General features: G+C 49.6%; 1 protein-coding gene across 2 annotated transcripts in view; it reads right to left on the reverse strand.

Moving 5' to 3' along the window:
• The window catches only part of LOC144808341 (NXPE family member 1-like), a 157424-nt gene that overhangs the window by 11491 nt on the left and 120299 nt on the right, over positions 1–25634 (reverse strand). For both annotated transcript variants that reach the window (XR_013606852.1, XM_078673628.1), the window contains exon 5: positions 1618–1836. Coding sequence is in view for 1 of the 2 variants with exons in the window: in XM_078673628.1 (XP_078529754.1) it covers positions 1618–1836 (219 nt within the window). In the remaining variant the exon portion in view is untranslated. The remainder of the gene's footprint in view (positions 1–1617; positions 1837–25634) is intronic.

The raw sequence follows: 25634 nt of genomic DNA on the forward strand, positions 1-25634 counted from the left end.
CGAAAAACGACAAACACGCTACAGAGGCAGTGACAGGAATACAACGATCAGGAGCACAGCTACGGGCAGCGACGGCACTCAGCGGGATTGTGGGCAGCCTGGGCTCACTCACGGGGAGTGTGCTCGGTGCGTGGGGTGACCGGCCCAGAGGGTTTCCACTCGAGGCTCCTTCGCAACCCTAGTCTGTTGACTGGTGGGTCCCCTCAAAGGTTACTCTACTTTTCCTTGGGCTTCCCTGATTGCTCCAGATGTGTCCTGAATAGAGTCATGAGTCCCCTGTACCCACTCATGTCCCCAGGAGAATAGAGTTATGAGTCCCCTGCATCCTCATGTCCCCGGGAGAATAGAGTTGTGACTCCCCTGTACCCTCTCATGTACCCGGGAGAATAGAGTCATGAGTCCCCTGTACCCACTCATGTCCCCAGGAGAATAGAGTTATGAGTCCCCTGTATCCTCTCATGTGCTCGGGAGAATAGAGTCACGAGTCCCCTGTACCCACTCATGTCCCCAGGAGAATAGAGTCCTGATAACTCTATCCCCTCCCATTTCTGTGTCATGTCGTGTCTCTCTCATCACCGTGCACTAACCAGTACTAGGAGGGATGAAGCGGCCTCTTCTTATCACTTCTGTCCACTCCTGTACCAGGCCCTGGCAGAGATGGAGGGACCTCTTCAGACCCATTCCATCTCCTCCCAAGACCCCAGGAGAGAGGACTCAAGATCTCCAAAGAAGCCTCCAAAGTCACTCTGACCCCCTGAGAGCAGCACCTCAGGTGACATAAGAAAAGATCGGAAACACCTGCGAAGGAGGACTCTGCTTTCTGAGACACACAACACTCTGTGAGAATGTGACCAGGCTTCTGCCTCCATACAGAGTCATTCTGCAGACACATCTGGAACCCTCTGTTCCAACATCCGGTCATGTTGCTTTCTCTTCAACCCTTGAAGTTGAGACATACAGCTGCTGGTACTTTGGGGTAAACAACCTTTACAACGAAACTTTTACAACGAACTAGCATTACAACGCAACTTTTACAACGCAAACTATTACAACGCATTGCTCTGGGGGGCGCTCTAGGATAGGGAATAGGTTATTTTACCAGCCAATAACCTTCCCTACTATCCACGGGGACTGGAGTTGGAATAGTAAATTAAACTATTCACTATCCAGCGCCTAAAAGCATTATGCGTTGTAATGGTATGCGTTGTAAAAACCGCGTTGTAAAGGTAGGCGTTGTAAAAGTATGCGTTGTAACGTCATACATCCGTACTTTGGTGCAGACTGACACCTGACGCACAGGGCCTGACAGCCCTGGGCCCGAGACATGAGCTCTACAGCAGCTAATAATCTATACAGCCTCAGGTGACACACACCTGCTGACTGTCTGTCATTGCAGGATGCATGGGACATGCAGTTGTAATTCTGTTCAGGCTGAGGCAGAGCTGCAACTAGTCTAGTCTGGCCTATGCTGTGCATATAATGGTAGCCCCAGTAAAGGCCAGTATGGAGCATACAGCTGCTGAGGTTCTGATAAAGGCTGATATGGAATGTATAGACGATTATATTATTATACAGGCTAATGTGGTGTATGCTGCTGATGTTCTGATGTTGACTTACCTTTAAGAAGGCCAGTGAGGTGTTCGTACCACTGCATCATCGTGGAGTCCCCGATGAAGTGGAGGAAGTTTCCTTTCAGACAGCTGTTAATCTCATCCTGAGTATATATCTTGGTCAGGCTGCAGGAGGCAGGGTGCCAGATGTTCTGGAGGAAGTAACCACTGGGGAACTGATGCTTCATTCCTGTCTTGCACTTTTGCTTCACAGGTTCACTCTGATCTGCAAAGCAAAATGGTGGGCTGCATAAATTTAAAGACAAGATAAAAAGAGGACAGGGATATGGATCTTTAAAGTAAGCAAAGTAAAATGACATCAAAATGTACATACAGTATGAGTGATACAAACCTGTTCAGCCTAAGTATGGATGTAGAACTGTAATACAAATTAATAATGCCAATACACTTTGCAGACATCTTAATGATGACATGTCCTCAGTCACAAAACAGAATGAAGGCTTGGCCTGGTGGAATTTTAATTCCACAAGTGTAATTGGAGCAATTTGGTGACTCCGCGTTACTCTTGTAACCCTGAGTTCCCCCCAAATTTCACTAATCACTGCGTGGTGGGATTTTTTCAATTCAAGCAGCACGAGGACAAGCGTAACAACACAAGGCTTCAGAATAGGGGCTGGCAAGCACGAGGGAGTTGTGGCATCCCCTAGCATGATTTCCGGTTGCCAGAGGTACTTCCTGAGAGGTTTCTGGAAGTGGGAGGTCCTGGTCGGAGGGCTTCCTCCTAAGGGTATTTTCTACTCGAGCGGCACCAAAGTCAACTCCAAAACAGTTTTTTTTAGTAGGTATTCTACCTGAATGGACAGTCCGGGTATTTTGTTTTGCTCAAAATGCAATTTAATTTTTTTTTTAACAGAAAGGAAGTTCCACAGAGACTCAAATTCCTCTTCCTGGGCAGAAGACTCCACCCACTGCTTAGTCCATCTCTTGGAGGGAAAGAATCACTCTTTTTGTGCAATCCCTGATGTGGTCATCAGTAGGTAGTTATAGTTAGGACCTAGTTTCCATAGAAGAAGCATTTTTTGACTTGGCTATAACTTTGGCGTCGTTTGATCAAACTCCATGACATTTTCCCAAAGGGTCAAAGTAGGTTCTGATTGTCATGAAAAGTGATCTGCTCAGTACGGACCGAGAAATAGGGGTGCGAGAAAAGGGTGGGTTTGTAACATTCATTCCCATAGGAACTTGTTGTTGAACCTAAAGCCCGAACCGCTGGACGCAATTATGCCAAATTTGGCAGAAAGGTAGATGATGTTACACAGATTGTGCTTTTTAGGTCGAGCCTAGCGTTGCAGCGCGTGCGCTGTCACTTTGCGAGGCATGCTGTATACTGTGTAGCGTGGAAGCTTCGAGGAAGCTCTGCCCACTCTCCTCCCCTCTTTTTCATTGGCTTAGGTCCTAAATGCTGCCTTCTGATTGGTGTTTTGTTTGTTAGTCCGTCCTCATGACGGACATGTCCTTATTTGTATCCTTCCATAGCTACTGGCCCCTTTACTCCGAACACTCTTTTCTTCCCTGGCTCCCCCACCACCTCCTGCAGTCCTTGACTTCTTGCGACCCTGCCTCCACCCCCCACTCCTGTTACTGCCTTCTTGCCCACCCACACTCCCGTTTCCAATGCAATAGGTCTCACGTAAATGCAAGTCCTATTGCATTGCAAATGCTTGTTTATACAGGAAAAAAAACAGAATGTTGCTAAGATTATTCTTTTGTGGGCTACCAAGTACTTTTAGTTTTTACCTTTTGGGGCTTCAGTTCGTCAGGTGGTTTACAGAGCGAAGAGAAAGCCTGTGTGAGATGCTGAGAGGGGCGTGGTCGGCCCAGGGATGGCTGCTCGCTCCTGCCTACAGTGTCCGCATAGGTCGAAAGGACGGGACGGGACAGGACTTCTTCTCAGTGGTGATCGCTCTCTGCCTCATACAGAGCTCGTGCTCGTGCCTGCTCTGGACACCGGTCTGAAGGCCCCACTGAAGGTCAGTCCTTGTTATTCGTTTTTACTCTGTTTAGTAAGCCATGCTCGTTTTTTTTTTTATCCCATCTGTCGAAAGTGCACGGTTGCGTTTATAAACTGCTTCTTTTTTGGAGACAAAGGTGCCTTGTGGGAAACTCAATATAGAGACCACTAGATTTAGTTTTAATCAGTGGATTTCATGAGGAAATTTGTTCTGAAATAGGTGGCAACATTGCAGGAGAGGAAAGTGGAAGATTGCTTTAAAAAATGAATAGGGAGACTGTATCCTCACCCCCCAAATTGTCTTCTGTTGAGCGAGAGAGAGTTTCAGGGAAGGAACAGCCAAAATAAAGCCATTTTGGACTTTTCAAATCAGGGAGGGGAAGGTGGGGCCTTCCCCTCCCAAATAGAGTCTGATGACATGTATGTACTGAGTATCTGCACTTCTTTAATTTAAATAGGAGAGTGCCTGCACTTCTTATTACTGCTCAATACTTTTCATTGGAGAGTCTCAGGAGCAAGCAGGTACCTGCACTTCTATATTTCCATTTAAAGCCGATACAGTGCTTACATCCCCTTCCGCCCAAACCCCAGAAGTTGTTCGTGATTACAGCTCTTTAAAGAGCGAACGGTGTGTCATTTACTCTCTCATCTCATAAATATGGATGTGAAATGTCTTCAGGGAGATGCTTTTCTACTCAAATAAAAACAGATGGCAGAACTCAAAAGCTTGAAGCCAAACCAATAGCTCTTTAAATAATTGAAGCACATTATATGTACTCTGATAAAAGGCAGTTTTTTAATGGATTTCCACCCCAAAGTACAATTTCTTGTTAAAATTTGATATTCCCCTATTTTGGCACTGACCCTTCAGTGTCCATTAGGCAAAAAGGCTCCAACCTTAGGGCATGCCACAAAATATCTGTCCCTAAGGTTCTATATCGCTCCACTCCGATGTTGTCGAGCACTGCGGATCTAGATGCCCTTTGAATTGATTCGTGGCTTCGTATCAACATCGAGGCTGCTGCCCTCTCGGCTCCCTGGTTCAGTAATCTTCTGAAAGATAACAAAAGGAACTGCAGGAAAGCGGAGCGGTAATGGCGAAAATACTATCTACCCGATGACAGGAAGGCTTATAAAGATAGCCAAAAACTTATCCTACACTTATTAAAAAAAAGCTAAAATCAACTTCTTTCAATCTAAGATTGCTACTGCCCAAAAATTGAGTAAAAGAATTTTTAAGATAGCCAAATCTTTTATCTCACAGGCAGCCTGTTCTAAGATAGGGCCTTGCTCAGAGAAATGGTCAAAGCAGATCGCTCAATTCTTCCTTAGGAAAATCTCTCTGATTCAACATGCTTTTTCTAACATATCAGAGAATGAGTTGACTTTTTATAATAGCAACAATAGCAAATTTCATTTTTGGATCCTCCACCTCTTCTTGTTTTCCCAGAGCTTCAGCTGGATGAATCATTGTCCCTCCCTCAAAACATTAACTCGGGTTCCCCTACCGACCCCTGTCCGGCCAATATTTTGTCTCTGGTCGTCCCCTCAATAAACCCATTTGCTCACCAGCTCTTTCATACTTCGCTCTCCACGGGCATTACGCCCAAGCTGTGGAAGCATGCGAAGATTCTCCATCTGATAAAAAAAACTAAAGTTGATCCTATGGATCCGGCTAATTATAGGCGGATCTCTTTGCTTCTGGCTCTCTCTAAAGCTTTAGAGAAGCACGTCGACAAAAGTTCTTCAAATTCATATTGAAGATGCGAAGCTTCTCCATGATTCCCATGTCTGGCTTTAAGGCCATTTTCAGCACTGAGTTTGCGCTGCTGGAAATGACAGAATTCATCAAGGGCAAATTAGACGGGGGAGGTAAGGCTGTTTTGATATTACTCAATTTATCGGCGACCTTTGATACGGTCCCACACGAGAGGCTCTTAAATAGACTTAAAATATTGGCCTGTATTGGAAGGCGGTGATGCGAACGCTCTCACAGGTCACACATGTTACAGTATTGCCAGAACCTAGGTGCTGCTGCTCAATATCTGGGAGCCCACGAATCTCACTGGGACGGCCCAGGACTGGGTGACATTAGGCATGACAATAGCAAAGCATAACATCGTGCAACGCTGGGGATCTAGAGATAGCCCTACCCTCAATCTGTGGTGTAAGGATATCGACATGGCAATGATGGCGGAAAAATCAGTCTATGTACACCGAAGATGTCCCAAAAAATGGGCAAAGGTCTGGGGAGGTTGGAATAGCCATAGAGGCGACATATGCGACCCACCCCTGGGGGAAGACTCCGAGTCCGATGCCAGCATCTGGAAAAGAGAGCTCGACGTGTAGGTGCCGAAAGGATTGTTGTCAAGAGGAAGGGGTACACAGACAGATATTAATGCCCAGTACTGTATTTTTAAAAATATTGTTAACGGAGAGTAAACAGAATGTAGAAATGTTTATATGGATGACATGCAAATATGTACTTTATGCACTGCCATGCAAACAGTTCAATAAAAATTGTTTAAAAAAAATATATATTGGCCTGGGTGGTACTGTCCTCTCATGGACGTCCTTCCATCTGGAAAACAGATCTCAGGACATCTGGCTTCCACCTTTTTCCTCCCCGGTCCCTGCCATGAATGTAGGTGTCCCCCAGGGCTCCATTCTCAGCCCTACTGCTTTTTTTTATTTATCTTTCTCCGTTGGCCTCCTTGGTTGAGGAAGTGGGCGCAAAGACCATCTCTCAGGCTGACGACACTCAGCTTATTTTCTCATGTGACAGAGGCTCCGACATTGACGGGGTAAAGATCAACTCCTGTCTCTCGAAGGTTTTTAATTGGCTGAGGGTCAATCAACTTAAGTGGATAAGACGGAGGTGGTGTTTTCTTCTGGAAACTAATAACACCTGATTGGAGGGCCTGGTGGCCCACGGATCTTCAGACCCTGCCCGCTGATAAAGAGAAAGTAAAAAATCTGGGAATAATCATAGACAAACCATTGTCGATGCGCTCTCAGATCCAACATCTTTCCGGTGCATGCTTCGGCATCCTCCGTATGCTAAAAAACCTTTCACCGCTCCTGCCGCTGGAGAGTAGGACTGTCTTGCAGGCCCTTGTGACATCCAAACTCGATTATGTCAACTGCCTGTACCTTGGTCTTTCTAAATCCTTGACCCAGCGCCTGCAAGTGGTTCAAAATGTGGCAGCCAGAGCCATTGTGAGATCAAGACCTAGAGCTAGGATGACCCCGATTCTCAAATCCCTTCACTAGCTTCGTATTAAAGAGCGAATCAGCTTTAAAGCCATGACCATCTTCTTTAAAGCCTTTCACAAGGAAGGAGCTGGCTACTTAAAAAAACGAGTAAACCACTATCTTACATCTAGATCTTTGCGTTCCTCTAACGCTAATCTGGCCATTGTGCCCAAAACTCGCCTTGTTCGCACTGGCGGCAGATCCTTGGGCTTTGTGGGTGCCAAACCATGGAACAGCTTCCTGAGGCTTGACACAAATCTACTTTCTTTTAGAAAGAATCTAAAAACATGGCTCTTTAACAAATAATTGGCTTCTTCCTCTCCTTTTCCCTCCGTTGTCTATGCGCCAGGACATTCTAGCTTAAGTAGCTGCGCGCCTTATTAAATACTGCATTTCATTTAATTTCAATGCAGGTACTTTGAATCTTTTGTTAGTGCAATTGTGTATATTGGTAGCATAACAGTGACTTACAAAGATAAATGAAATCTAAAATGTTTTTTTGCATGTTTTCTTTCATTCTTTTGTAACTTTTCCGTAAGGCTGATGAAGTCTGGAAGCAAATTTAGAGTGCTAATAGTGTTGTTATTTATCAAAGCTGTGTTATCCATTTGTACGTGCTGCTTGCATGGTAACAACCTGATTACAAAATTCATGTGTTTGGTCACATTTTTAATGACTCACAAATGATTGTGTTTGACTTGACCTGATATCTGATTGATTTGTTCGAAATATGAATGACAATGTCACTAAAGAAAATCTGTCTCTCTGAATGTATATTTCGTGGCACAGAGAAAGGTGGAGGTAGATGAAGGTAGACCGGTATAGAGGTGAGGTAGTGAGGGAATATAGAAATGTATTAGGTATGGAACTATCTGAACAGGTGCGGATGGGGTTCAACCGCATGGCAGCCAAACTAGATGTACGTAGGTGTCTAAGTCCCATCAGGGACCACTCACGGTCCCTTACGGACACCCACAGTCCGCTCCATGCTCTCCAACTGACATCGCTGGAGCCCTGACTCAGAGACTAGAACAACTGTCCAGTGAGTGTGGGACTAGTGATGTCACACGGGTGTTGGAACACATGCGGAGGTCAATGGAGACCATGGAGCGGACGCAGGCGGAAAGAGTTGTTTCCACAGCTGCTCACCAGCGAGAGGTAGCTGGATTCCTCAATGACCTCAGGACCACCCTCTTGGCATTGCTGCCACAAAGCCTGGCACTGATGCATGCTGCTGTTACCACTACATCCACACCTCCACCCCCTAAAGTGTCAGTGCCTTACAGTGCGCCAGACATTCCACCTCCGGCCCCTGTCACACGGCATCATCGCAGGCCGCACACCTGCTCAGCACTTAAGGTATCCCTACCTCAGTGCACCGAAAGTCACCGTTCCATAGCGGTGTGCCTGTGCCGGCTGCATTGTATCCGGTGCCACCAAGTCTCTTCCCCGCAAGTCATGGACCCTGTATGATTGAGTATCGTGGTGCGGCAAACAGCATGTCACCTCCGCTCCAAGGGAATGTGATGTTGCAGGGCCTTAGGCCCTCATGCCTACATGTACACTACACGGATGCACCCAGATAAAGAGTGGAAATGGCATCCACCACGTGCGCCCGGCCCTTTTAATTGGCAGGGTCACCTGCCCCGTGACGCGTGTGCTGGATGGGTGTGGTGTGGGTTTTTACCAGCTGTGAGGGAGTGGCTATGGCATGCTGACAACTAGACCTGTGAGCAGCATATCGCTACCGGGAAGACCTGGCACATGTAGCGCTGTCGTCCCTCCCCTGTGTGCATAAGTGGAGTGGGTTGGCCTGGCCTGGTGTATGCCAGTCCAGCGTAAGAGTGTGAACAATGAGCCCGGGGCTCTGGGCTTGGTTCCGTACTGCGCTGGACAAGTAAGCAACTAATGCGTGTCTCCCTGTTGTATCAGTGCCACCCGGACCGCATTCAGCAAAGTCTCACCCTGTGACCCAAGTGCAACTTCATGAGCAACATGGACTTAAGGGGGAATCACTGAGCCAACATTCATCCGTACTTCCACACTTAAAAGATCATAGACATGACACACCTGTGTGATTATGAGTTTTTAAGGCACATTCAGTGGAGTGTTGCAGGTGGAGCAGTACTGGGCCGTGCAAGCCCCACTTTACATTGTCGGCCCGTGGAGGGCCAGCCAGAGTCCTTTAGGGATTGACAAGTCGAAAGGAAGAGGAAGAGTTCAGTCCGCAGTCTGATTGCTGTGTCATTGGCGATCAAACAGGATATGGCAGTCCATGTCGGGGTCCAAGGTGAGTGTCGCAGAGTGTATCGGGGACAGTGGAAGGTGACGATGCAGAGGGTAGGACCAAGCAGAAACAGGCCCTATGGCGGAGATGCATGCTACTGCGTACTTCGTACCACGAAGGCAGATTCATCCGGCTCTTCATCCTCTGCTGTTTCATGTGCCTGACATGTGGGTGGTGGTCTTCTGTCTCCTGCACTGTGTGACTGTGACACCTCAGGGGCAAGAGGTGGAGGGCCCGATTCACAGAATGAACTTAAGACTCAATCCTAAACTTACTACTATTTTGATATTCACAGAATGCACTTACTACTTTTGGCATTGACAGAAGTTAGGATTTTGTCTTAAGTCTGTCTTAAGTATGTCTGAAGTCTGTCTTGAGTTTGTCTTAAGACAAACTTAAGACAAAATCCTAAATTCTGTGAATACCAAAAGTAGTAAGTTCATTCTGTGAATGCCAAAAGTAGTAAGTGCATTCTGTGAATACCAAAATAGTAGTAAGTTTAGGATTGAGTCTTAAGTTCATTCTGTGAATCGGACCCATTATGTCTGTCGCACCTTGTGGCACTGACACTTCAGGGTGCGGAGATGTGGATGTAGTGGTAGCAGCAGCATGCGACAGCACCACGCTTTGTGGCAGCAATGCCATGAGGAAGGTTTTGAGGTAATTGAGGAACCCGGCTACCACTCGCTGGTGTGCAGCCATGGCAGCCGTTCTTTCCGCATTCACCTGCTCCATGGTCTCCATTAATCTCCGCATGTGTCCCAACTCCTGTGTGATATCGCTAGAGCCACTCTGACTGAACTGTTGTTCGATTCTCTGAGTCAGGGCTCCAGCAATGTCAGCCCTGGTCCATTGGAGAGCATGGAGCGGACTGTGGGTGTCCATTAGGGACCATGAGCGGTCCCTGATGGGACTTAGACGCCCACGTATGGCATCTAGTTTGTCTGCCATGCGGTCGAAGCCCTCCCGCACCTGTTCAGCCAGCTGCTCCTGGCACCCCAACACACAGCATTGGAAGGCCATGTGTTCTTCTTGGGTGTCCTGGGAGGCAGCCATGGTGGTGGGTGCTGCCTGCTGTGTGGTCTGTGCAGGGGGTGGGGTCTCCTCATAGCTGCTGGGCTACCATGCTCCTGGAGGTGGGGTGCAGAGGCTCTCCACAAGCTGTTGGAGGGCGTCCGAGTTGAAGCTGTGGTGGTCCTCTTTGTCATCAGAGAAGAGAGGGTCAGGCTGCGCTGCAGGAGGTGTTGATTCTCCCTCTGCAATGTGAAGGGGAGATGCAGTTTAACAATGAGTCCACATGTATGTTGTTGCATTGTACATGTTTTCATACAGACTGCATGACTATGTACATTGTGGCTGTTTGGGAGGAGCTGCCTATTTGATGGGGGACAGTGGACATATCGAAAACAGATGTTTCCCTGCAATGCCAAATGTGATTGGCCAGTGTCTACAACCAAGTGGCACCAGTTGTGTTGTTCTGTTTTGGACGTGTGGCTGTTTGTACCACATTGTGGCAGTGTTGGTTTGCTCTGCATATTATGTGTGTGTGCTACATTTTGGGGGAGTGGCCCCTGCAGCTCTGATTTTGCTGCCCCTTATCCCTTTCATGTGGTGTGCCTTTGACTTCTGTGCTTGAACAGTGCTGAGAATATTTATAATGCACTCAAAATGTATCACAAACTCGTGACATTTTACCCATACAGGTATACAAGAGCATTTTCCACATGGACTGCTATGAACAACCTGAACTTGGAACTAAACAGTTCTACTACTCGGCTTGTGCTGCAGTGCAGGCAATATTTGAAGGTGAACAATTTAATGGAACAACGCACACACACCGTTTAGGTGATTCCTCTACTCAGCTAGCAGAAATCCATGCCCTGTTACTAGCACAAGAAAAGGCTGGTCCATCCGTTCTCACACTCGCAGTGTTGAATTCCGCATTTTGTGTCCAAGGCTACAATGTAGATTTAACACATTTGAGCTTAAACTGATACAGAGATTGAAAAGGAAAGTCATTTAAAAATAAACAACTTTAGGAAAGTGATTGTCCACCAGAATATGGATAAGGTACCCTAGCTCTTCAGAGCGTTTGAGGACTTGCGTGCTGAAGCGCTGTCCTGAAGGTGCGCTGCGTTTTTTAAATCACCCGTTTTGTATTTCTGTTAATTTTTAGCTTGTTCTCCCCTGATTTTAATAGTGGGCATTTTCCCTCTTACCTGCACCTTAATTGCTGACTCACCGCTGCTTTAGCGGGTCCGGTTCTGGGGGTTCTAATACTGTGGAGAATCGGCTGCCATCTTGGGAGTGGTGGTGATGTTTTCTGGGTGCCATTTTGAGCAGTCTAGTGGTGTTGCAGACACGCGGTAACCCTACTTAAGGCGGTTCCTCAAGCGGGTCAGCCTGGATAAGGTACCCTAGGTCTTCAGAGCGTTTGAGGACTCGCGTGCTTTAGCGCTGTGCCGAAGGTGCGCTGCATTTTTTAAATCACCCGTTTTGTATTTCTGTTAATTTTTAGCTTGTTCTCCCCTGATTTTAATACTGGGCATTTTCCCTCTTACCTGCACCTTAATTGCTGACTCACGGCTGCTTTAGCGGGTCCGGTTCTGGGGATTCTGATACTGTGGAGAATCGGCCGCCATCTTGGGAGTGGTGTTGATGTTTTCTGGGCGCCATTTTGAGCGGTCTAGTGGTGTTGCAGACACGCGGTACCCCTACTTAAACCAGTCCTCAAGCGTGCAGCGGTATCGCGCAGCGGGCGCGCCCTCATCGCGCCTGAGTCGTGCCAGAGTCCTGCCCGTCTGCGCCCGTCAGCGCTAAGGAGGCGTAAGGCGTGGCGGTACTCTGCACGTGGGAGTTCGGAACATTCTTAGGTAATGTCCTCGGTGAGTGGATATTCCAGGGATGAGCTGCTGGGCATTAGGCAGTCGGTCCCATGCTGTTTGCATGGGCCTGTTAGTCCCCTTTGTGGCCCGTATAAGTGTGCCTGTGGAATTTGGTCTCTTAATGCCCCTTCTTCGATCTCTGCCCTGACGGAGTCTTCTCCGGTCAAACCCTCTCGCAGTAGACCACTGGTCTCTCTCGAGATATTACTATTTGGACTCTTAATATCAGATCCCTTCTGAAGCACCACTCAGAACTTCATGATCTCATAAGGGATGAGTCACCTGACGTCTTCTTCATGACGGAAACATGGCTTCAGGAAGTGGACACGGCAGCCGTGAATATTGCACTCCCTCCTGAGTATTCCATCTTCACTCACAATCGGGCATCTAGGGGAGGTGACATCGCTGTGGCCGTAAAGTCCTGCTACCCATGTGACTGGAGACTAGTGGATTTGGTAGGATGTGAAAGCGCGTTTTTCAGAATTTCTATTAGCCATCATTTCACTTTCTCTGGCCTCTTAATTTTCCATCCTCCCGGCTGTGACACTGCTTTTAGAAAGACACTCCCGGAATGTGTCAGTTCTTTGGCAATGGGCTGCGCAAACTTCAGCATACTTGGAGACCTTAACCTTCATTTTGATTGCGGTCATATTTCTGCCATTAGCAGTACTCTGGCGGATCTGGAGGCTCTTCAGCTAAATCAGATGGTTACCTTCACCACTCATGTGGGGGGCCACATCCTTGATCCTTTTTTTACGAATTTGACTGGGGCCAAGGTGGCTAGGCCCAGCCCAGTTGCTTGGACCGATCACTTTTATGTGAAAATTATTCTTTTGATCAAAGAGCACCCATTTAAGCCCCTGGATAGAGTTGTGCATAAACGCCACTGGAAGAAACTCGAACTGGAGGACTTGCATCATCTCCTGGAGGTCAACCCACTAGGCCCTTTTCTCAATGTAGAATCTGGGTATGACCTTTTCTGTGATTGGGTCTCTCGGGCCTTGGATGCATTGATCCCCGCTGTCTGGACTAAATGTCGTTCCAGAGAACCCAGCCCATGGTACGACAGTTCCCTGGTGCCGTTAAAATAAGCTTGTAAACAGGCAGAAAGGGACTGGCGGAAATCCTATGAGGCTGGAAAAAAAACTCTGTATTTCTCAAAAATTAAAACATATCATAGAGCTGTTTGTAGAGCCCGTGCAGCCTATTATTCCCAGGAATTTAGAAATAGCCTCAATCCGTCCAAGTTAATTTTTAAGGTCCTTAAGGACCTGACGGCCAAAAGAGCTCTTGCGGCGGAAATCTGTTCAGTGGCTCATTGCGAAGATCTGGCCGCTTTTTTCATTGAAAAGGTCCAAGCTATCTATCGCGCCTTTCCCATCACTGAGCCGGTAGCTGAGCCCACTAGCCCTACACTGGCCATATGTGAGGCCTTAGCCATTAGCCTTAGCCTCACTCCCTAGTCTGTCGAGGGAGACATTTCATAAGCTGGCCTATAAGATAAAATCTGGCTCGCCAGCGGATCCCTTGAGACCAGCTCAGTTCAGAGACTCTGCTGCTATTTGTCTTCCTCCAGTGCGCCACCTTATAAATCTTTCTCTCGCCTCAGGTGTTGTTCCAATTAAATGGAAACAGGCTGTTGTGACACCCATACTGAAAAAGGCTTCAATGGACCCCCTTAAACTCGAGAGCTATCGCCCGATTTCTCTCCTCCCTTGGGCCGCTAAAATTGCTGAGGCCTATGTGAATGGGGTGCTGTCTGAACATTTTGTGAGGGCAGGTATTCTGGATCCCTCCCAGAATGGTTTTCGTGCTGGTCACAGCACCGAGAAAGCCTTGCTCTCAATGACGGAACATCTTCTTTCTGTGCTTGACTCTGGTCAGACTGCGGCACTAGTACTACTTGATCTTAGTGCCGCGTTTGATACGGTCTCGCACAGGATCTTACTCCAACGTCTTGGAGAGGCGGGTGTCACAGGCACTGCACTCAACTGGTTTAGCTCCTTCCTTGCTGATCGGACCTTCAAGGTAGCTACCCCGCCTTTTGAGTCCAAGTCCTATCCGCTGGAGCTGGGTGTGCCTCAGGGCTCGTGGTTGAGTCCCACATTATTCAACCTTTATGTGAGACCGCTGGCGGATGTCGTCAAGCAGTGGGGCATGACTATGGTCTCTTATGCTGACGACACGTAGCTGGCAGTCGCCCTGAGTGGGGACTCTGACCTTGACGCCCCCAGATTCCGGGATGGACTCTTGGGGGTAGCTAGCTGGATGAATGCCAACTGTCTCCAGCTTAATGCTAAAAAAACTGAGGTAATGATTGTGGGCAAGCGGACGGATCTCTGGGGTGACATATGGTGGCCCCCTGAGCTGGGTGTAACTCCTATTCCAGTCTCAGAGGTAAAAAACTTGGGGGTTTGGTTAGATCCTGCCCTCAGTCTTTGTTGCCACACAAAAAAAGTGGCGGCCACCTGTTTTGCCATCTTACGAGGGTTGAGACCTATTTTGAGGTTCTTTGATGCTCCTACCAGGCAGTTTGGTCATACAGGCATCCATACTATCTCGGCTTGATTACGCCAGTTTGCTCCTGTTGGGGGCCAACCAGGCTGAAATCGCCCGGATGCAACGTGTCCAGAACGCCGCAGCTAGAGCCCTGGTAGGCTTACCGAGGTTCTGCTCTGCGGAAAGTACCATCCGTTCTTTGCACTGGCTGCCTATGGATCCACTTTAAGACCCTGTGCCTTTCCTTCAAGATCCTCAAGTTGGCCTCTCCCCAGATCCTTGATAATCTTTTGGTGCCTTACGTGCCCTCGCGTTCTTTGAGATCTCTGGGTCAAAACTTGGTGGTGGTCCCACGGTTCAGGCTGTGCAGGGCTGGAGGTCGGTCCTTCCGGGTTTTGGCTGCAAAATTGTGGAATTCTCTTCCGTCCCACATTCGTGAAATGGATGAGCTTCTGAAGTTTAGGAGGGCTATTAAAACGCATCTGTTCCCTCATACATCTTAGTACTCTGATCTGTGCGCTTCTGCCCTTGCTCTGCTGTGTTGTGTTTGGGTACCCTCTCTGAAGCGCCGGGACGCCCCTTGGCTGGGGCAGCTGTGCGCTATAAAAGTGTTATTAACATAACATAACATAACAATAAGCTTCGATTGAGGCCATTTACATCACACCAAGCCAATAAAAGTGAAGAGATTGACACTAAAGGGAACTGTGCAGCAGACTTGGTTGCAAAAACAAAGCTGGCTACTATAATCAGACGTCAAAGTAAGACCGACACAGATAGGTTGGCAGTGATTCATGCAACTGAAAGGAGGCAAGCCTTCTGATGACTTTACATCTAAAAGCTCCTACACCCTCACTGGACAATTCTTCAATGTTTATTTTACCCATGGTAGGAGATAGACAAATTCCTAATGAGGAAGCTATGTCAAATTTAATTAAGGCAGCTCAAAAGGGGATTGTGTCTGTTCATGATGGCATAGAAGCTACTACATCAATGCTAAAACAGCAATACTGGTGTCCGTACAAACCAAACAAACTAAAAAGATATGTGCCGCAATGTAATATTTGTCAACTGATGAAACATTTTACTGTTGCAACTTCAGACAGTGCAAACTCCCCTTACTATGTCTGTTTGCCCTTTTAGGGTAATAATTCTCGACTGTGTGTGACCAATACCTTTGATTCATGCTCTGGATTCCTATGGGTTTGGCCACAAAGAAATATCACTGCTCGAGAAGTCATAAAAGACTTAAGACTTCCAGTCCCTAGTAGCCATGGGAGCAGTTCATACCTTCCATTCAGACAGGGTCCTGTTTTGCTGCGAGGCATTCTGTGATGCCCTGTCGGCTCAGGGAGTACAATGTCTATATTCACATCCTTTCCATCGGAATTAAACAAAATCCTGGAACACGCCAATGGTATGTTAAAATAAGCCTCGACCACTAGGACATCAAGTACAATCAGTCAATCAATACATTTGTAGAGCGCGCTACTCACCCGTGAGGGTCTCAAGGCGCTGAAGGGAGGGGGGGTGGGTGCCGCTACTGCTCGAACAAGCAGGTCTTGAGGTGTTTCCTGAAGGTGAGATGGTCCAGGGTCAGTCGTAGGTGTGCACGGAGGGAGTTCCATGTCTTCGCTGCCAGGTAGGAGACCGATCTTCCTCCGGTGGTGGTTCTGCGAATCCGTGGGACGGTGGCGAGGGCGAGGCTAGTGGAGCGGAGCTGGCGGTTGGGGGTGTAGAATGAGAGGCGGTTGTTGAGGTATTCGGGGCCCATGTTGTAGAGCGCTTTGTATGCGTGGGTGAGCAGCCTGAACATGATCCTCTTGCTGACGGGGAGCCAGTGCAGGTTTCTCAGGTGGGCGATTATGTGGCTGTGGCGAGGGATGTCGAGAATGAGTCGTGCGGAGGCGTTCTGTATGCGCTGAAGGCATTTCTTAAGTTTGGCTGTGGTTCCTGCGTATAGGGCATTCCCGTAGTCCAGTCGGCTGGTGACGAGGGCCTGGGTGACCGTCTTTCTGGTTTCGGTGGAGATCCACCGGAAGATCTTTCGGAGCATGCGCAGGGTGTTAAAACATGAGGTCTGAGACTGCGTTGACTTGCTTGGTCATCGTGAGGGAGGAGTCCAGGATAAATGCCAGGTTGCGTGCGTAGTCCGTGGGTGTCGGTGCGGTGCCAGCGTCATGGGCCATGTTAGAATTGGGGGTCTCTGGTTGGCGCAAGTATGCACTTGTGACAAGCAGGGACCCTCTCCTCCAAGTCAGGGCGAAGGATGACCCCTTAGAATTACCCTTGCTCACCCTCTAGGTGCGTGGCGTGAGCAGCCAAGGCTATTCTTCAGGCGTTAGTTAGTTAAGCATTTGTAATCACACACACAGTAAAATATACCAATCCCCCCACAAATGGACACCAGGCTGTAAATATATAAAAATACGCTTCTTTATGTAAAAATATATATATGTAACTCAACAGACTTATCACAAGACCAAATAACGTTTTTGTTGCACCACAGGTTGTAAATAGGCAAAGGTTCTCAGTTGTAGCTTTCAATGGTTGTTTGTTCAAAAATACTTCAATGGTTTCACTTCAAGAAAATAGTTCCTTTTCTCCTTAGTTGCAGTTCAAAAATGGAGATTTCTCTGTTAAGGCGCTTTTGTTATAAATCTCCTAATTCCACAGTTCTCTCAGTGTTCTTTCCTTTCAAAAGAAAGCCTCTCTCTGTTCTGGGGCTTTGGGACCCTCCCTGGGCCTTCGGAGCGCCTTGCAGCGCCTCTCCTGCCTTCAAGGGTGAAACTGACACAGCCCCTACCAACTCTCACGCATCGGGCGTGAGCACGCCTGTGCCGGCCCCGGCTCTTCCTCTCAGCTCGAGGACAGAGTTAAAGGCGGGCCGGCCCAGCAGTGCAGGAGGACTCGGGGGACAGCGTGACAGGTGAGAGCAAGCTCGGGGTCCCTGACGGGGAGTGCTGACAGAGCACACAGCTCTACTCACCCGTGGGGGCTCCGGGCACTCGGAGGCTTCTCTGCGCAGCTCCCAGGCAGGGAGCGATGACGGGGAAAGAAGGAGTTGCAGGCCCCGGGCCCGGTGGTGATTTAATGCACACTTCTTCTTCTTTGGCAAGAGTCGGCACAGGCTTGTGCGACTCCAATGGGGGCACTCTTGGATCTTGACGCCAGCGGGCGTGTGCAGCCAGGCAGGCGCGGCCCGCGACCCTTGGCACGACGGTGCAGGGGTCTCCTCAGCGGGGGCGGCGCGGCCTGGCAAAACCTCGGGGATTGCGAAGCGGGGTCACAGGGCACGGACTGTGCAGCTGTCGACCCGGCGTGGATCACAATCCACAAAGGAAATTCCGGCGGGAGGGGTGAGAGCGCTTCAAGGCACTCCAGTAGCAGGCAAGGGGCAGAGGAGCAGGAAGCCAAGCCTGGGGGCAGAGAGCGACTCCGATCGGAGCGAGGCTCTCACAGGGCAGAGGCTGGCAAGCTCCCGAGTGCCACAGCCCTAGGAGGGGGCGATGAGGGGCGCAGTCTGGCTCCAGCAGGGAAGCACACACGGCTCGAAAGTCAAGACGAGCAAAAGCACCAAGGACCCACTAGTCCTGGGGTCCAGGTCAGGGGGCAAGCTCAATCAAGCCCTTGGAGAATGTTTAAAGCACAAAGAAGCAAAGTCTTTTCTCAGCAAGTCTTCTCCTCTCCTTTCTCAGCAAGGCAAGCAGCAGGCCAGTCCTCCCAGCGTCTCTTCTCCTTCTAGTCGGGCAGAGGTCCTTTGTGTTAAAACAGGATTCTAATTTACAAGGAGCATGGCTCCTACTTTTATACCCAGTTTCTTTTGTTCTCACAGGCCAGGGGGGCCTTTGCATAACTGCTCTCAGCCTCTGAGCACTTGTGGTGGGTACTTCTGCTTCTGTATTCAGTGTGAGGGCAGGCACATCAGCCGCTCCCCAGGGGGGCGGAGCCAGCATTGTGTGGACAGGGGCAGTCAGGAGCACTTTGTTGACAAGCTTCGGTCCTTCCTGGGCCAGGTGCAGGCTGAGTCATCAGTCGCTCCCCAGGGGGGCGGAGCCAGCATTGTGGTGGCAGAGCACAGCCTGATGCATAGCTCAGGGAAACTCCCACCTCCCACTAAGGTGTCATCCTGCCATTCACCACCTGTCGCCTCCCAGCCCTGTCACTCACACAACTCAGACAGTCAGATACACACAAAGCAGAGGCGGGCTGAAATGGTTAGGCAAGCAAATGCTAACTTTCTAAAAGTAGCATTTGCAAACACAGGATATTAAAATAAACTTTACTAAAAGAAGTATTTTATTATTCTGAGTTGTGGCATACCAAACATTAATTTCTACCATGTTCCCTGAGCCTGCTGGGATTATAGAGTGTAATAATTCCAGCAGCCCATCTGGCCTAAAGGGAACAGGTAGCCTTACAATAGTGAAAAACGAAATTGGCAGTAATTCACTATTAGGACATGCCACACACATCAGAGCATGTCCTACCTTACACTTACAATGCACCCTGCCCTCAGGCCTACCATAGGGGTGACTAATATGAAGATAAGGGAAGGTTTAGGGGCTGGCAAGTGTGTGCACTTGCCCAGCCAGCATGACAGTACCAGACTGCACGCAGGTTCTGCAATGGCAGACCCTAGACACATTTTAAAAGGCTGCTTCTGTGGGTGGTGCAACCAGCGCTGCAGGCCCACTAGCAGTATTGGCATTTACAAGCCCTGGCACTCCTGGTGCACTTTACTGGGGACTAACAGTAAATCCAATGAACCAATCATGGACATCAATCACAGTTACATTTTATACAGGGAAAGCATATGCACTTTAGCACTGGTTAGCAGTGGTAAAGCGCCCAGAGTCATTAAACCAACAAAAACAGGTCAGAGAGAGTATTGGAGGAAGGCAAAAAGTTTAGGGATGACCCTGCCAAGAGGGCCAGGTCCAACAGGCCACCAGGAGTCGTCCCAGGCGGATGGGGATTGTCCTAGGATGAGGACCTCCGTATTGTCCGAGTTGAGCTTCAGACGGCTGTGCTTCATCCATTCTGCGACATCTTTCATTCTGTCCTGGAAGTTGGCTTTGGTGGTGAGAGGGTCTTTGGTGAGGGAGAGTATCAGTTGGGTGTCGTCGGGGTAGGAGATGATGTTGATGTTGTGTTTGCGTGCGATGGTGGTGAGGGGGCTCCTGTAGATATTGAAGAGGGTTGGGCTGAGTGAGGAGCCCTGGGGTACGCCGCAGATGTTCTTTATGGCCTCAGAGCGGAATGGAGGGAGGCGGACTCTCTGGGTTCTATCAGAGAGGTAAGATGTTGTGCAGTCCAGGGCCTTTTTTTGGATCCCAGTGTAGTGGAGGTGGGTTATTAGGGTGCGGTGGCAGACGGTATCAAAGGCTGCCGAGAGGTCCAGGAGGATGAGAGCGGCTGTCTCTCCGTTGTCCATCAGGGTCCTAATGTCAACGGTTGCTGCGATGAGGGCGGTCTCGGTGCTGTTTTTGGCTCGAAATCCGGACTGGGATGGGATCGAGTGAGTTGTTTTCTTCGAGGAATGCAGTCAGCTGTTTATTGACGTCTTCTTGATGACTTTAGCTGGGAAGGGGAGGAGAGAGATGGGGCGGAAGTTCTTGAGGTCTTTGGGGTCCGCTGTTGGTTTCTTCAGAAGTGCGTTGATTTCTGTGTGTTTCCAGCTTCATGGGAAGGTGGCTGACGTGAAGGAGCTGTTAATGACGTTCCAGAGTTGGGGTGCGATGATGGTGTCGGCTTTGTTGAAGATACGATGAGGGCATGGGGCGGAGGGGGAGCCGGAGTGGATGGTGTTCATAACGCGGGTGGTGTCTTCCGTGCTGATGGGGGTCCATGCGCGGAGGCGGGTGGTGGGGGTCGTTGGTTTGGTGGCTGGAGGCGGAGTCTGGGGTCCGAAGCTGTCATGTATATCTGCGTTTTTGCGCTGGAAGAATGTGGCGAGGGAGTTGCAGAGGTCTTGCGATGGTGTGATGTAGACTGCATTAGCTACATAATTTGTATGACATAATATATAATCTGCCAACGGAAGTATTAGGTGGTCGTACTCAATATAAAATGAGCCTTTGAGTATTAATGTGCATGCCTGGTGTCACTGGATAGGTTGCAGAGTCAAAATTGTCTGACCCGCAACATTTATTTGAATCTTCTACTCTTCCTCCAAGAAGTCAGAAATGAACTATCCAATATGAAGCGCTGTGACGTTGTCACCAGTGAAGTTAAGCTTTTCAAAGCTGCTGATGGGTGGCTCCCCAGATTAGGAGAGCTAGTTCAGGAGACGATCCGTGATAAATACGTTTTCAAGCTACGTCACAGACCACATGTCCAATTGTTGGGGTAGAAGACACAAAACTAGTAGTCCTACTGCCAGTGCCTGGATCAAAGAAGCAGAGGAAGGTGCTGATGGACCACCTTAAGAAGCATTGACTCTAGAGTAAAACTGCACATCCTCTCCCGACTCCGCAAGAACGGCCTCTAGAAGAGTACGGCTATTTTGAAATCCAGAGCCCCAGTCCTGAGAAAACCTGGAAAAATCTGATTACCCATTACGGGTTTATATCATCTGCACTATTCAGTGAATCGCTCGCTGTCCATGGTTATCAATATTAGAATGAGAATATAAATGAGAAAAGTATTTGGGGCGCCACATGTTTGCAAGTTAATGGTATGGATGCTTTATGTCAAGCACGCATGATACACAGGGAAATAGTTTCTGAGCAAAACCATCCAGCAGAACACCTGCCTGGGATTTGGCCCCACGAGAGATTTGAAAACACTGCGGGCCCGATTCACAGAATGAACTTAAGACTCAATCCTAAACTTACTACTATTTTGGTATTCACAGAATGCACTTACTACTTTTGGTATTCACAGAAGTTAGGATTTTGTCTTAAGTCTGTCTTACCGCGACTTTCCCGGAAAGCTGGAAGCACGCCGAAATCACCACCCTCCTCAAGAAGCCCAAGGCGGACTCCAAGGACCTCAAAAACTTCCGGCCCATCTCCCTGCTGCCCTTCCCGGCGAAGGTCATTGAGAAAATCGTCAACATGCAACTGGCCCGCCACCTAGAAGACAACAACATCCTGGACCCATCCCAATCCGGATTCAGACGAAACCACAGCACCGAGACAGCCCTCATCGCTGCCACAGACGACATCAGGCACCAATTAGACAGCGGCGAAACATCAGCCCTCATCCTCCTGGACCTATCTGCCGCCTTTGACACGGTCTGCCATCACACACTAAAGACTCGCCTCCATGAAGCCGGTATCCAAGAGAAGGCCCCCGACTGGACCACATCCTTCCTCTCCGGCAGATCCCAGAGCGTCTGTCTTAAGTTTGTCTTAAATCTGTCTTAAGTCTGCTTTAAGAGTAATTTAAGACAACATCCTAACTTCTGTGAATACCAAAATAGTAGTAAGTTTAGGATTGAGTCTTAAGGTCATTCTGTGAATCGGGCCCTCCCTATTCTAAAAGGAAATTCATCACAGCTTTAAAGTTAGCATTGGTAAGAACATATTACTGAAAATGACTTGAATAAAACAATTCAGAATGGAACCTATAACTTGACTGTATTTGATTCTAATAGAGTTGCCATGTGGCCTTTAGATGCTAATGTGTGCATGAACATGAACAGGTTTTTCAAAAGCTCCTGGTCATTTAGCAAATCAACCAGACCCCAAGTATCATGGATAAACTCTTACAACAGTGTCCCTATATGTTTTGGGCAAACGTTGCCAGCAAAGCAAGCACCGTCCAGCTGCTGAGAATGAGCATTTGGCCACAATTCATTAAGAAATGGATTTTAGTGATTTTCTCCTGGGTACAAATCCAGTGAAAACCAAACCTCTTATATCCACAGTAATATATGCACTTATTGAAGAGAGCAGGATTATTCGGAAAGGGAAGCTGCAGAAAGGATCAGACGGGCAGAGCCAGAAATAACACAGATCACATTCAAAGTTATTGACACCGGCTTCTAAGCACTCTCAACATGAGTGAACATGATCAGATCGATAATGTCATCTACCCTCCACCTGCTGAAAGAAAATTCTAATATTTTGCAAGAAGAACAAGCTTCGATGCGAGCTCTGAGACACATGTGGGCATTACAAACCTAGCAGTGTCTCAGCAGCTCATGAACAAGACTTCCAGGTTTGAACCCTTTATTCAGACATTCATCCAAACAATGATGGCTCAGAGGAGGCGCCCTGAACTCTTTTGAGCCGTGAGGCAGCCCCCGCTGTCTGTGATGGAACATCCGTGATCACAGGGTTCCTGCAAGCGGTAAACCCCCGCCATTCAAAGTCTTTGGGCCTCATTTATGAGCCCTTGCGTCACTTTTACGCCGCGAGTGCGTCACTTTTTGTGATGCACCGGTGGCGTAAAAAATGCACCTTGCTGTGCCAGAGACATTTTTATCTAATTCCAGCAACAGAGTAACACTGAGGCATCCAGTAAGAACTGGCTGATTTACTGATAAAACAATTTACATTAATGATATTAAATGACAGGAGCGGGAGGCGGTCAGGGGTCTTGACCTGCGGGTCCCATATTTCAGTGAATATTCCTCAGGTTTCTGTTGAGCCGCAATCAAGCTTCAAAACCAACCAAGACAGGACATTTCCACCATCAACTGTTGGGCAAACAGCTGAGGAAGGGCTCATTCCAGCTCTGGCAGCCATTAGACAAATGTCATTCAATGTGGGCTGTTAAGGCGCTACTTCAATCTCTTGATTTAAAAACAATAAACACAGTCACTGAGGCTTCCCAAAGGTTGCTTCCTGTGCGGCAAGGTCCCAGCAGGAACACAAGAGCAGCCTGGTGGACCCACATCTGCAGCAGAGGGGCCTGTCATGTGGAGCTGTGTGCACAGGGCAGCCCTGGGTGTGTCTGACACTCACAGGAGCATCCTGACCACCGCCGAACACCTACACTTCCAGATCCACACCGACCCGAAGACCACCCTCAGAGGCACCCTGATCTACCGACCCCCGGGACCACGCACACGATTCAGCGAGGACATCGCCGACTTCGTCAGCCCACATGCCCTCCCCTCCGCTGACTACATCCTCCTGGGGGACCTCAACTTCCACCTGGAGAACAACAACGACCGCAACACCACCACCCTGCTCGACAACCTCGCCAACCTCGGACTCAAGCAGCTGGTGACCACCCCCACCCACCTCGCCGGACACACACTCGACGCCGTCTTCTCATCCAGCAAAGACATCACCTTCAGCCACGCCACTGGACTCCACTGGACGGACCACAGCTGCGTCCACTTTAACTTCAGAAGAACGACGATCCACCACCACCAGCAACAGGTTGCCCGCAGAAGCTGGAGCAAGATCACAGCCGACCAGCTCGCCGCTTCCCTGAGCCAGCACCCTCCCGCCAGCTCAGCGAACCCCAGCCAGGCCGCCGACAACCTCACGGAGTGGATCAGCAACTGCGCGGACGAACTCGCCCCCCTGAGGACCCCGCCCAGCAGACCCGGCAGCAGAAAAGCCCCATGGTTCACCGACGAACTCAAGAGCTCCAAGAAGAACTGCCGAGCTATCGAGAAAACCTGGCGCAGAGACCCAACACCAGACAACATGACTGCCCTCAAGCTCGCCACCCGAAAACACCACCAACTGATCCGCGCCACCAAGAAAACTGCATTCAAGGACCGGCTGGACAACAACGCACACAACAGCAAGGAACTCTTCAACATCGTGAAAGAGCTCTCCAACCCCAATGCCGGAAACAACGACATCACCCCATCGCAAGAACTCTGCAACTCCCTCGCCTCCTACTTCCACAACAAGATCGCGGACATACACAACAGCTTCAACACCCAACCGACGAACGCCACGTCCGACACGACCGAACCAACGCCCCCCACCACCACCCTCCGTGCCTGGACCCCGATCAGCACCGAAGACACCGTCCGCATGATGAACTCCATCCACTCCGGATCACCGACCGACCCCTGCCCTCACCACGTCTTCAACAAAGCCGACGCTGTCATCGCACCCCACCTACGGGACATCATCAACACCTCCTTCACCACCGCCACCTTCCCGGAGAGCTGGAAGCACGCCGAACTCAGCGCCCTACTCAAGAAACCAACAGCGGACCCCACCGAACTCAAGAACTACCGCCCCATCTCGCTGCTCCCGTTTCCGGCCAAAGTCATCGAGAAGACCGTCAACAAGCAACTGGCCGCATTCCTCGAGACGAACGGATCCCTCGACCCCTCACAGTCTGGCTTCCGAGCCAATCACAGCACCGAGACCGCCCTCATCGCTGCCACCGATGACATCCGAGCCATGATGGACAACGGAGAAACAGCGGCCCTCATCCTCCTAGACCTCTCCGCGGCCTTCGACACCGCCTGCCACCGCACCCTAGTGCAGCGCCTCTACAACGTCGGAATCCAGGAGAAGGCACTGGAATGGATCATCTCCTTCCTCGACGGAAGGACCCAGAGAGTCCGCCTACCACCGCACAAATCAAAGGCCACCGAAGTCATCTGCGGCGTACCCCAAGGATCCTCGCTGAGCCCAACCCTCTTCAACGTCTACATAAGCCCCCTCGCGGCCATCGCACGCCAACACAACCTGAACATCATCTCCTACGCCGACGACACCCAGCTGATCCTCTCCCTGACCAACGACCCCGCCGCCGCCAGAGCCAACCTTCACGAAGGAATGAAAGAGGTAGCCGAGTGGATGTCGACCAGCCGCCTGAAGCTGAACTCGGACAAGACGGAAGTCCTCATCCTGGGATCTTCGCCCTCCGCCTGGGACGACTCCTGGTGGCCCCCCGCCCTGGGAACCGCACCCAAACCGACAGACCACGCACGCAACCTGGGCTTCATCCTGGACTCCTCCCTCTCCATGACCAGGCAAGTCAACGCCGTCTCCTCGTCGTGCTTCAACATCCTGCGCATGCTACGGAAGATCTTCCGGTGGATCCCCACCGAGACCAGGAAGACTGTCACCCAGGCACTCGTCACCAGCCGACTGGACTACGGCAACGCCCTCTACGCCGGAACCACCGCCAAGCTCCAGAAGAGACTCCAACGGATCCAGAACGCCTCAGCCAGACTCATCCTCGACGTC

Source organism: Lissotriton helveticus, chromosome 1_1 (genome assembly GCF_964261635.1).
Source record: "Lissotriton helveticus chromosome 1_1, aLisHel1.1, whole genome shotgun sequence".
Classification (NCBI taxonomy): Eukaryota; Metazoa; Chordata; class Amphibia; order Caudata; family Salamandridae; genus Lissotriton; species Lissotriton helveticus.